Source organism: Staurois parvus, unplaced genomic scaffold, assembly GCF_062004578.1.
Source record: "Staurois parvus isolate SC_StPar_1 unplaced genomic scaffold, SC_StPar_1.0 ptg000051l, whole genome shotgun sequence".
NCBI classification, from domain to species: Eukaryota; Metazoa; Chordata; class Amphibia; order Anura; family Ranidae; genus Staurois; species Staurois parvus.
In genome coordinates, this window is record NW_028317847.1 from 2,423,694 (window position 1) to 2,437,801 (window position 14,108).

The following is a 14,108-nucleotide window of genomic DNA, read 5'->3' on the forward strand; positions in this document are numbered from 1 at the left end:
TGATTTGAGCCATAGAAAGTGTATGGCCCAAATCGCAGCGCACAGATATTTGCATGGAATGCGCAGAGGAATGCGGTGTGATTCCTGTGCGGATTCCATGCAGTGTCCCGCACCACATAGTGTGAACCGGCTGGGAGGCTTTAGAACAGGGAAAAGGTTGGAGTAAGGCCCCGGTCACAGGGGGCGTACTAATCCGTACAGCCGTGGGGGGCCGTGTTTACTTGCAGGGGATGTACCGGTGTTCATGCATCCCTGTGCAGGCAGGTTCATTGATGTCAATTGGGATGCAGCGGCTGCATGGATACAGACACTGCTCCCAATCTAACATCTGTGCGGGTGAACAGCTCTGAACACAGTGTGCGTTCAGGGCCATGCATCCATACGGATGTCAGATTGGGATCAGCATCTGTGTCCATGTTACCACTACGTCCCAACTGACATCAATGGAACTGCCTGCACAGGGATGCATGAACACCGGTACATCCCCTGCAAATAAACACGGCCCTCCACGGCGGTACAGATTGGTATGTCCCCTGTGAATGTGGCCTAAAAACCCGGGAACTATTCTGCTGTTGGTACAATGGGGAGATCTCCTTGGGTCAGCAGATCTGCAGGAGCAGCATGGAGGACCGCTAGTCCCTGCGGGGACACCGGCAGGTTGGACAAAACGAAACGGGGTGGGGGCAGGGAGATGAACTCTAGCCTGTAGCCCCTGGACACCACGTCTCTTACCTGAGCTTCTGAGATGTCTGCTGACCAGGTGACCCCAAAGGCCAACAGATGTCCCCCCACTTTAGAAAGTAGGGAAATCCCTTCAGGATGTTTAATAGGACTAGTCTGAAGGTTTGGGGATTAGGGGCCCCAGGCTTGTGACTGAACTGGGCCCCTGGCTTAGGTCTGGCCTTAGAGGCTTAAGCCTGGGAGAAAAGAAAGGAACTCTGATTGGCTTCAGAGGCAGGAGGAGTCTTCAAAGTCTTCCTTTTCTGCTGGGGCCAATGAGAACCCTTCCTGCCAGTGACGTCCTTTATGGAGATGTCTGAAGAGGCACCAAAGAGACGTTCTCCATCAACATGGCGCCCCGAATGCAGTGTGATGTTGCTGCAATTGTCGCATGGCAAGACGCATGAGAATTGCGGGAAAACGTGTGTGTTACATCACACCTGGCTGAAGGCTGAAATTTTGTCCCTGAGTTTCTTTGGTGCGACAAACGCTTGAATAGGCGACACGCAGAAATGTGTACGAATATCTGTGTATCCAATGTTCTTTCTGAGTCTTCTGACCGGCCTCTTCGGTTGGCCCGCGCTTCTTCTTTAGCCGCAATACATTCTATAGGTGTCAGACACCGCCTGCCGGTATCTCTAGCAACCCACAGTGCGGGGTTCCTCAGCACGCAGGGTCTAAGTCCCAATCTGCTTATGCACCAGGGCCCCTGATGGTGGGGATGGACTTGGAGCAGACCGAGACCAGGGCGCGACCCCTGAGTACGTCCAGCAGTGGTAGAGAGTACCGTCAGAGGTGTTGCGGGAAATAGAGCCTGACGTGAAGAGGCTGGTAGGCCTGGCAGCAGGGACTGATCAATGCGGGATGGATGGATGGACAGTCAGCGTAACGTAAGGCGTAGTCAGGCAGGCCGGGTCAGCAACGTGTGGGCAGCGAGGTACCGGAGGAGCAGGCAGAGAACGGTCAGGGTCACGAGGCGGGTTCAGCAACGTGTGGGCAGCGAGATACCGGAGGATCAGGCAGAGAATGGTCAGGGTCACGAGCCGGGTTCAGCAACATGTGGGCAGCGAGGTACCGGAGGAGCAGGCAGAGAATGGTCAGGGTCACGAGGCGGGTTCAGCAACGTGTGGGCAGCGAGATACCGGAGGATCAGGCAGAGAATGGTCAGGTCAAGCCAGGGGTCATGCAGGAGACAATCAGCAGGGTCAGGATCAAGCAGAGGTCGGCAACAGGAAACTTCACAAATCCGATGACAGGAACAGGACAATAAGACTAAACGGCAATTACACATACCTCCTGTCCTGTTTAAATAGCGCGTCCTGCGCTGTCATTGGTGCCAGGCGCCTGTCCACGATCACGAGTGCGCATGCGCGGCCGTCACCGCTGCCACGATCGCCCAGGGCCCGCTGGCTAGAGCGTGTCGGTGTTCTGTGCATGCGCCACCCGGCGTATCGCGGCAGAACACCCGACCCCTGACAATAGGTGAATATGGCTGCGATATTTAAGAGATGTCGAAGATGAAACAGTCTGCTAAAGCATGGGCTCTTTACATATGGCTGACATGCATTTCGTGAAAACCAGAGGAAACCACAACCTGCAGACATGCATACAGTATATGGACATCACTTTTTCCTACTCCAGACAAAACCAAGAACAAAGTATTGGCTGGAGTACCATTCTATAGCTACCCTTGTTGAGTCAGCCTACTTATTTATACATATTTTTATTTTATTTATTTCAGGTACTTATATAGCGTTGTCAATTTACATATATATTGTACATTCACATCAGTCCCTAACCCTCAAGAGGCATACAATCTAAGGTCCCTAACTTACATTCATACATACCCATACTAGGGCCAATTTAGACAGGAGCCAATAACCTACCAGCATGTCTTTGGAGTGTGGAAGGAAACCAGAGTACCCTGAGAAAACCCATGCAGACACAGGGAGATCATGCAAACTCCAGGCAGGTGGTGGCGTGGTTGGGATTTGAACCAATGACCCTAGTACTGTCAGGTGGAAGTGATAACCATTTAGCCATTGTGTTGCATCTATCGATGATCTCCTATTGGAGTTTGTGTTTGGTGACGGTTATCTCCAATGGGCTGATCTTATAATGAAGCTCCGGAAGAGGAGGGGCTTGTTGACTATGCGTGTTGGTAAACATACCTAAAGCGGAACTTCACTCTTTCAATCAACATTGACTATTGCAAATCCTCATGCTGCTAGTGTTTGTAAATAATTAGGAAGGTATGTTATATTTACTTGTTTTAAACTATTTTTTTAATTTCTTCCGTTACTTCCTGGTTTCTGGCCTAGGTCAAAATGATGTTATACATCCCAGGAGTCTTCAGGAAGAGAGGAAAGGTTTTTTTCAGCTAAACAAACCCTCCTGCCTGCATGCCTGAGCTAATATCAGATGGATTCCAGGAAGTACATGCTATATCAATCATCTGTCTTACTCAAGATGTCCATGGCCAGAAATGCTAGAGGGTTTTTTTTCAAAATGGTTTCTCAGCAAAGAATGGAGACATGGATGGGTTGCTTTGAATATTAAAAATGAACTTAAAGCGGTACTTCCCTCTCTCAATATTAACTATTTTTAATCCTTATGCTGTTAGTATTAGTACATATATAGGAAAGTATATCATATTTACTTGTTTTAAACTTTTTTTTACATTAGTTACTTCCTCGTTTCTATGCCTAGGTCAAAATGATGTCATACATCCCAGGAGTCTTCAGGAAAGGGAGGGAGGGTTCTTAGCTCAACCTTTGCTGAGCTAAGGGCAGATGGATTACAAGAAATGATAAATGTTACATGAATCATCTGCCCTTACTCAAGATGGACACAGCCAGAAATGCTAGAGGGGTGTTTTTCAAAATGATTTCTCAGCAAAACAAAGCATGGAGACATGGATGGATGGGGTGAATATTAAAAATTAATTAAATAACATTTTTGGTTTGTGGTGCTCAGATGCAGTGTCGTTTCTCTTTAACCTCCCTGGCGGTATTCCCGAGTGTAGCTCGGGGTAAAGTTTCAGCACCACAAGCGGTAACCCCGAGCAACACTCGGGAATACCCTGCAGCGTTGCTCCGGGATCTCTTCTGCACTTACCTTGTCCTGCGCTCCTGCGATGTCCCTCCTGCAGTGTCCCCGGCAATGTCCTCCGGCGGATGCCGGCATCTGTCTTCCGGGTTCCGTTCCCTGCGACGTCAGGACGTATGGAGGACGGAACTGGCGGGAAATTTAAAAATGTCAAAAAGTGACATTCACTAAATTCACTAAAATCACATAGTATAACATTGAAACTGAGAAATGTCCATGGCATCCAAAAAGCGTCCCTTTAGGTCAAAAGCGGTTTTAGACCGGCTAGAGAACAGCGATAGTAAATCGGAACCACTTGCAGAATTGAGTGATAATCATTTGTGGGGGAAATTCGGCATCAGACACTGAAAACGATTCTGCGACTTTGCTCAGTGGTGTGCGAACTTGGCACAGTAATTCAAATTTCATTGTTTTTGGTTTGATTACTTTATTGAATTAAATTTATTATTATTATATTATTTTTTATGATTATTTATTAAATTATAATTTATGATTTTGTGTTTCAAATTTTAACATACTCGGGATGTTTACTAGACTCTTGTTTGGACAGATTTCAGTGAGTTATTCCTAAAAATTACAGGCCTACAATAAAAAAAATACATATTTCCATGCAAAAAAATGTACCGCTTTGAGCACAGAAATACTGACATAATCGGACCGCTAGGGAGGTTAAAGCCCCATTCACACTTGGGTGTAGCAGAAACGCACTAAAATGTGTGATGCGCTTTCGGTAACTTCTTTCTTAATGACACTCCAAACGCAGGTAGCATCAGTTTTATCCATGTTTTCCTGCGACAGAACGGGCAAAAAACTCATAAAAACACGAAAAGCAAAACACACTTGGCTCACATCCAAAATTTGATACATGAGCTACAATAAACATGTTGTTGGAGCAGAGAGAGACCCGCTCCAAACATTTGCTAAAAAAAAGTGCAAAAAACGTAACGCAGTGTGAACAGGAAATAAAAGCAAGTTCATTAGTAAGCCAGATAGCTCTGACAAGGAGAGGGTTTAACCCTCAAAATGCTTTGGATATTTGCATTATTCTGTGGAGCGCTGTAGAGGTCTTCATTATCGATCATCCAGGATGTGGTGGTGTCTAGACACATTAGACTTTCAATATGTTTGGGATTTTAATGGTTTTGTGAATATTGTCCTATACATTTTAACAACAATAAATGGTGCCTTAGGCAGTACACAATGCCAGTGCGCCCTTTTGTCTGTCTAGAATAGAAGATTCCCCAATTTGAAAAGGGAAGCAAAGATACAAGTGGATCCCTGGCACCATGTGGATCTGATGAAGTGCACAATCCATCTCACCTTTCTGCTTTGTGTTTCTATAGCAGGGGTAGGAAACCTTAAAGAGGCAAAGATCTACCTGAAATACATGGGAGACGTCAAAGATCCCCAGGCACAGTGTCGGCCAGTGTTGCCTCCTCACACCTGATTTAAACCTCTAATTACCATACTATCCTGTCACAATCACATGCATTCCATGGGTTTAAATTAGGTGGTGCGGAGGCACCCACATATCGCCTCCTCACCACCTGTCAAACACACTCGGGTCACTTTGGAGAGGAGCTGCGGTGCCTGCTGCACTTGTGAATGAGCCCTTAGTTGCATCCAGCAGCGGCACTCTTGTGGCTCATTCACATGTAAAGTTGCCGGGGAAGGGGGGTGCAAACCCTGCGGCTGAGTCACAGTTTTACCACCCCCAAGCCCTACCCCTTTTAACCTCTTTGCGCTGAGAGTATGCATATATTCGGCCTTTAAGCGGTTTGACCTTGACGCATATATACATACCAAAATGTAAGCAAACCTGTGCTGAGAGCGTGTGCCCTGTGTTCTCCTGGCACAGTTACCACCGCCTAACAGAAATTTGTAAAAGTAGTGATCGGGAGCTCTCCATTCATAGTTACATAGTTAGTCTGGCTGAAAAAAAGACAAACGTCCATTTAGTTCAACCATTAAAAAAAAAAAATTATAATCCTATACCCACAGTCGATCCAGAGGAAGGCAAAAAATACCCAGCAAAGCATGATTCAATTTGCTCCTGCAGGGAAAAAAAATTCCTTCCTGATCCCCCGAGAGGCAATCGGATATTCCCTGGATCAACTTTACCTATAAATGTTATATCCAGTTATATTCTGTGTATCTAAGAAATAATCCAGGACTTTTTTAAAGCAATCCACTGAGCTGGCCAGAACCAACTCTTGAGGGAGTCTATTCCACATTTTCACAGCTCTCACTGTGAAGAAACCTTTCCGTGTTTGAAGATTAAATCTCTTTTCCTCCAGATGCAAAGAGTGCCCCCTTGTCCTCTGTGATGACCTCAGGGTGAATAACTACACCGAGTTCACTATATGAACCACTGATGTATTTACTTATACATGGAGATCATATCCCCCCTTATGTATTATACATGGAGATCATATCCCCCCTTATGTATTATACATGGAGATCATATCCCCCCTTATGTATTATACATGGAGATCATATCCCCCCTTATGTATTATACATGGAGATCATATCCCCCTTATGTATTATACATGGAGATCATATCCCCCTTATGTATTATACATGGTGATCATATCCCCCCTTATGTATTATACATGGTGATCATACCCCCCCCTTATGTATTATACATGGTGATCATACCCCCCCTTATGTATTATACATGGTGATCATATCCCCCCTTATGTATTATACATGGAGATCATATCCCCCTTATGTATTATACATGGTGATCATATCCCCCCTTATGTATTATACATGGAGATCATATCCCCCCTTATGTATTATACATGGAGATCGTATCCCCCTTATGTATTATACATGGTGATCATATCCCCCCTTATGTATTATACATGGTGATCATACCCCCCCCTTATGTATTATACATGGTGATCATACCCCCCCCTTATGTATTATACATGGAGATCATATCCCCCTTATGTATTATACATGGTGATCATATCCCCCCTTATGTATTATACATGGTGATCATACCCCCCCTTATGTATTATACATGGTGATCATACCCCCCCTTATGTATTATACATGGAGATCATATCCCCCCTTATGTATTATACATGGAGATCATATCCCCCCTTATGTATTATACATGGAGATCATATCCCCCCTTATGTATTATACATGGAGATCATATCCCCCCTTATGTATTATACATGGTGATCATATCCCCCTTATGTATTATACATGGAGATCATATCCCCCCTTATGTATTATACATGGAGATCATATCCCCCCTTATGTATTATACATGGAGATCATATCCCCCCTTATGTATTATACATGGTGATCATATCCCCCCCTTATGTATTATACACGGAGATCATATCCCCCTTAATCTCCTCTTCTCAAGAGAGAATACATTCAGTTCCTCTAATCTTTCCTCATAGCTGAGCTCCTCCATGCCTATTACCAGTTTGGTTGCCCTTCTCTGTACTTTCTCCAGTTCCCCAATGTTCTTTTTGTGAATTGGTGCCCAAAACTGAACTGCATATTCCAGATGAGGTGTAACTAATGATTTGTACCGGGGGAAATGATATCTCTCTCTCTGGAGTCTATACCTCTTTTAATACAAGAGAGGATTTTGCTCGCTTTAGAAACCGCAGCTTGGCATTGCATGCCATTATTAACCTCCTTAGCGGTATTCCCGAGTGTAGCTCGGGGTAACATTTCAGTACCAAGAGCGGTAACCCCGAGCTACACTCGGGAATACCATGCGGCACTGCTCCGGCATTTGTTCCTCGCTTACCTTACCCTGCGCTCCCGCGATGTGTCCCCTGCAGCATCCCCGGCCATCTCCTCCGGCCGATGCCGGCATCCGGCTTCTGTGTCCTGTCCCTGTGACGTCGGGACGTACGGGCGCCGTCGCCGCAGGCGGCGGCGGGAAATTTAAAAATTTTAAAAAATGTCATTTTTTTAAATTACATTTTACATAGGAAAACATTGCTGTCTCAACCAATTTCACATATATTTTGTCCCTAGTGCTTTGTCCTGTGCCCTGCCTGCATTTTGTCTGTTCTTTCTGCCTGGAAACTGAGAAACGTCCATGCATCCAAAAAGTGTCCCTTTAGGTCAAAAGCGGTTTAGATCAGCTAGAGAACAGCGATAGTAAATCAGGACCACTTGCAGAATTGAGTGATAATGATTCGTGGGGGAAATTCGTCATCAGACACTGAAAACGATTTTGCGACTGAGCTCAGCAATGTGTGAACTTGGCGCTATATTTCAAATTTCAGTGTTTTTGGTTTGATTATATTATTGAATTAAATGTATTATTATATTATTATTTTTTATGAGTATTAAATTATAATTTATGATTTGGTGTTTCAAATTTTATCCTACCCGGGATGTTTACTAGACTCTTGTTCGAACAGATTTCAGTGAGTTATTCCTAAAAATAACAGCCTACAATAAAAAAAACTACATATTTCCATGCAAAAAAATGGTACCGCTTTCAGCACCAAAAATCGGAAAGAATTATACCGCCAAGGAGATAAGCTTGTGATCTACCAGAACTCCCAGATCCTTCTCCACCATTGACCCCCCCAGTTGTACCCCCCTAGTATGTATGATGCATACATATTCTTAGCCCCCAAGTGCAGAACCTTACATTTATCAACATTAAACCTCATTTGTCACATAGTTGCCTAATTACACAGAGCATTGAGGTCGGCTTGTAAATTGGAGATATCCTGTAAGAACGTTATGCCACGGCACAGCTTGGTGTCATCTGCAAAGACTGAAATGGGATTTTTAATCCTAGAACCTAAATCGTTTATAAATATATTGATAAGTAAGGGTCCCAACACTGAACCCTGGGGTACACCACTAATAACACTGAACCTTGGGGTACACCAATGACAACCTTAGATCCATACCCAACCACTACTCTCTGAATACGATCTTTTAGCCAGTTTTCTATCCATTTACATATTGATTTTTCCAAGCGTGTAGACTTTACCTTACACATTAACCGTGTGTGTGGAACTGTGTCAAACACTTCTGCAAAATCCAAGTATACCACGTCCACCACCACCCCTCTGTCCAAGTATACCACGTCCACCGCCACTGCTCTGTCCGTATACCACGTCCACAGCCACCCTTCTGTCTATGTATACTACGTTCACTGCCACCCCTCTGTCCAAGTATACCACGTCCACCGCCACCCCTCTGTCCAAGTATACCACGTCCACCGCCACCCCTCTGTCCAAGTATACCACCGCCACCCCTCTGTCCAAGTATACCACGTCCACCGCCACCCCTCTGTCCAAGTATACCACGTCCACCGCCACCCCTCTGTCCAAGTATACCACGTCCACCGCCACTCCTCTGTCCAAGTATACCACGTCCACCGCCACCCCTCTGCCCAAGGTTTTGCCCACCTCCTTATAAAAAGAAATCAGATTTGTTTGACTTCTGTCTTTCATGAATCCATGCTGTTTGTTGCTTAAAATATTCTTTTCAAGCAAGAACTTGCAGCAGCCACTCATGGTGGTCATATGATCATAAACCCTGCCCCGCCTCCCAGCATCAGAAACCCTATAAAGGGACGGGAGAGGTCAGGATAAATAGTTGTCACTGGAACAGTTGGGACCTTTTGTTAGCAGGGACACAAACAGCAATAAAAACTGGATAGGAGTTCAAACTTTTCCTTACTTCATCCAAAACTAGAAAGTAAACTTTTAGTAAGAGTTAAACTTTAAAAGGAACATTGTGAGGTCACATGACCTACAGCAGGCCTGCCTTGTGAGCACCAGTGTCCGCATTCACTTGGGCTGAAGATTGCTGATACCAGCTCCCTGGCGGACTTCAGCTTCAAGTGACATGATGCAGGAGCAGACTGACTTTTACAGGTTCAAGGGTCCATTTACACCAGGTGTGGTAATGCTTTGCGTGCCTTGTCCCCTACCTGGCTGGTTCACACCACCTTGTTGCAGTGGTGTGCAGTGCAGAAAAGTACTGCATGCACTTCTTTTTTTTAAGTGCAGTGTGATGCAATCCACCTCCTTGCACTGCACTGCAGCCTTTAACCACTTGCCCTCTAGTGAGTTTACCCCCCTTCCTGACCAGGCCATTTTTTGTAATACGGCGCTGCGTTACTTTAGCAATTGTGCGGTCATGCGACGCTGCACCCAAATTAAATTTACATCCTTTTTTTTTCCCACAAATAGTTTCTTTTGGTAGCATTTGATCGGCTGTGCATTATTTTTTTTTGCCCTATAAAAAAAAAAGACAATTTTGAAAAAAATATATATTTTTGATATTTTGCTATTAAACATGTCCAGTAAAAAAATTTAAAAAATCTAATTTCGTCAGAAATTTAGGCCAAAATGTATTCTGTGACATGTCTTTGCTAAAATAAAAATCCCAATACATGTAAATTAATTGGTTTATGTGAAAGTTCTAGCATTTACAAATGGCGGTATATATACTGGGATTTTTTTTTTTACCAGTATTGACGGCGATCAACGACTTATTGCGGGACTGCGGAGGGCATTCTGACACTGGGGGGAACTGACTTGGTGTCACTGACATCCCCAGTGACACCAATACAGTGATCAGTGCTAATAAAAGCACTGACACTGTACTAATGGCACTGGGCAGGAAGGGGTTAACATGTGGGGCGATCAAAGGGTTAACTGTGTGCTGTATTACTGTATGAAGAGCAGCGAACAGAGGTCAGTAGTATGAAGAGCAGTGTACACAGGTCAGGAGTATGAAGAGCAGTTACACGGGTCAGGAGTATGAAGAGCAGTGTACACGGGTCAGGAGTATGAAGGGCAGTTACACGGGTCAGGAGTATGAAGAGCAGCGTACACGGGTCAGGAGTATGAAGGGCAGCGTACACAGGTCAGGAGTAGGTAGGGTAGTGTACACAGGTCAGGAGTATGAAGAGCAGCGTACACGGGTCAGGAGTATGAAGAGCAGCGTACAGAGGTCAGGAGTATGAAGAGCAGCGTACACAGGTCAGGAGTATGAAGAGCAGCGTACACAGGTCAGGAGTATGAAGAGCCGTGTACACAGGTCAGTATGAAGAGCAGTTACACAGGTCAGGAGTATGAAGAGCAGTGTACACAGGTCAGGAGTATGAAGGGCAGCGTACACGGGTCAGGAGTATGAAGAGCAGCGTACACGGGTCAGGAGTATGAAGAGCAGCGTACAGAGGCCAGGAATATGAAGAGCAGCATACACAGGTCAGGAGTATGAAGGGCAGCATACACAGGTCAGGAGTATGAAGAGCAGCGTACAGAGGTCAGGAGTAGGTAGGGCAGCGTACACGGGTCAGGAGTAGGTAGGGCAGCGTACACAGGTCAGGAGTATGAAGAGCAGCGTACACAGGTCAGGAGTAGATAGGGCAGCGTATAGAGGTCAGGAGTATGAAGAGCAGCGTACACAGGTCAGGAGTATGAAGAGCAGCGTACACAGGTCAGGAGTATAAAGAGCAGCGTACACAGGTCAGGAGTATGAAGAGCAGCGTACAGAGGTCAGGAGTAGGTAGGGCAGAAGAGCCCGGTACAGGGGGGTATGGAACTGGGAGGGTCTGGAGGGCAAAGTACCAGGGGGGTCAGGAGAACATGGTACTGGATGGTCAGGTCGGTTCTGGGGTTAAGAAGGCACAGTCCTGGGGGGTCAGGAGGGCACAATACAGGGGTGGTATAGAAGGCACGATACAGGTTGGGTCTGGAGGATATGGAACTGGGGGTTCAGGGGGGTCAGGAGGGCACACTACTGGGGGTTCTGGGGGAGCCAGGAGATCTGGGGGCTCTGGAGGGCACACAGTGTGGTCAGTTTGGTATGGAACTGGGGGTCAGGAGGGTAGAACAAGTGTTTTTCTAATGCAGAGCTGCGCAGGAAAGCTGCTGTGGCATAGCTACGTGTTGTGGTGTGCTAATCCCGCTGGTCCTTCTCTCTCGGCACATGATGTCACCCAGAACACCCACTGGTGAGACCTGGAGAGGAGGGCTGGTGGGGATTGACACACTGCGCTCAGTTGGACATGAGCCCAAGTTTCTTGCTAGTACATTCTAGGCAGCAAAGGCATTCGTCACCCCACAGCTGGTTATTAAAGGGGCGCTGCGGGGCAGAGAATGCCTATGCTTCCTGGTTTGAGTGCTTCTCTGCGCTGTTTGGCAATCAGGGATGCAGGGGGAAAAATACTTGCAGGTTGGCAGGATAGGATCCAGATAGTGATCTACCTATCACCTGCCCGCGGTCGACAGGTGGATCACGATCATCGGGTTGCCAACCCCCGCATATGGTTGCAGTTCTCCACAGTGTACAGTAACACACTACCTTGCATTGAGGTGCCTGGGAAAAATGCTGCATTTCCTTTGTTTTCCTATTTTGGTGAGTTGACACTCATCCTTTCACTTGATTTTGCCGCCCTAATGCAACACATGGCGCAATGCGCATGTATCAACACACGAGAACAGATTTCGCCTTTAAAGCAGTCTGCTTTATAAAAAAAAAAGTTAACGAAAAAATACACCATTTATGATATATTCTGCTAATTGATGGGAAATGTAAAAGTAGTTGGCATTTATAATAAATATCTTATATATAATTTGTGAGTCTTTCAGTAAACCGTTCATTACACCCTCGTGACCTTTTTGTTTTTCAGAAAAAGTTTCCATAACTTGGGGCATTTATCGGCAGATGCCAGCCTCTCCCAGATTTCATTTGACCCCGGACAGTCACAAGATGAAAACGGAAAACATGACAGCTCCCATTTACGTGGAGGTATGCTGAGCAGCCCATCAGATGCATGCCATGATATTTTCAAGTGATGGGATGGGTAGCCAAACCACAAAGGGATTAAATTATGCTCCATAAGGATTCATTATCACAGACAGTGATTTCCAGCATCCTGGAAAATTCCGGCATTTGATACACAGTTTTCATATACTTCACATTCCTTGACAAGATTGGCATCTCCCAGCAGCCATATTACTGGAAGATCTACCCGTTTATATCCATAGACAAACAACTATCTCCCTGAGAAGGGCAGGTGAGCAGACATTTCCTGTAACCCAGACAAAACTTCTAATTTAGTTTTGAATGGAGCAGGGAAGGATTAGATCCCTTGTCAGCTGTTTATTGCAATCTGGGGATCTGTTAAAGTGATTTTCACCTAACAGGTAGTGACAGGAACTCTCCCAACAACACAGGCAGAAATAAAAGGTTTGTAAGTAGAGTAGGGGAAGGTTAGAACCTCTGTTAGATCCGAAGTATTTCCAACTATGACATATGATGGTTTAATAAACAGCTGTGTCCTGGCGTTAGCTCTTCACCCAATGGACTGCCTATGGTCTTGAATTTTAAAAACTGTACCTAAAAAATAATAGTTGATCCACTTCCTCCCCATTGTCTAAACTTTTATAAAAGTTTCTTTTCTATGCAAAGAGGTCAGGTCTTTAAACAAATCACATGACCAGTTCCCTGCAATAGAAGAACTATTCTACTCACCTCTCCAGTGTCTTGTGCCTCCTAGCTTCCATCTATTTCAGAGCTGCAGCCTCCGTCAGTGTCTTCAGCATCTGACACCTTGGGGAGCGTCAGATGCCTGTGTGCCACCTTGTGAAAGGAGAAGCAGCAGAAAAATGAGCTCAGCTCTCGCTGATGAGCTCTCTCCTCCTATCAGCATGCTCCTTACATTGCAGCACATCTGATAGGCTTCTGGTGTGGTTTTTAACTCGGTCTGACCTCTGTAATATAGGAACTGCAAGAGGCTGAGGACAGGTCAGTTCAGGTATTCACACTGCTTGTAGTTAAACATATATGTGCATTTAAAGTGGTTCCAAAGGCAGAAAGTTTTTCAACATTATTGCATTGTATGCATTAAGGTAAAAAAAAAAATCTTTTGGGTGCAGCCTCCCCCCCTCTTATACCCTTATACTTACATGTGCCCCATCTTGATCCAGCAATTTGCATTAGAGCAGCCGCTCTCCCAGGTCTCTGTCTCCTCATTGGTGCACACAGCAGTGGGAGCCACTGGCTCCTGCTGCTGTCAGTCATAGTCCGTGAGCCAATGAGGAGAGCATGGGGCAGGTCCGAGCCACGCTTCTTTGTGAATGGACAATGTCCATTCATGGGAGTGAGCCTGCTTGAGTCCCCCCATGGCAAGAGGCTTGCTTACTATTGGGGGCACTTGGCGGAGGAGGAGGGTCCAGGACCACCATTAGGGACTGAAAAAGAAGAGGATTGGGGCTGCTCTGTGCAAAACCATTCAACAGAGCAGGTAAGTATAA

At 45.6% G+C, this 14,108-nt stretch overlaps 1 protein-coding gene across 2 annotated transcripts in view; it reads left to right on the forward strand.

Moving 5' to 3' along the window:
• RUNDC3B (RUN domain containing 3B) overlaps window positions 1-14,108 on the forward strand; it is a 346,416-nt gene that overhangs the window by 322,121 nt on the left and 10,187 nt on the right. For both annotated transcript variants that reach the window (XM_089666259.1, XM_089666263.1), the window contains one exon: window positions 12,482-12,600. In XM_089666259.1, coding sequence (XP_089522385.1) covers window positions 12,482-12,600 — 119 coding nt within the window. The remainder of the gene's footprint in view (window positions 1-12,481; window positions 12,601-14,108) is intronic.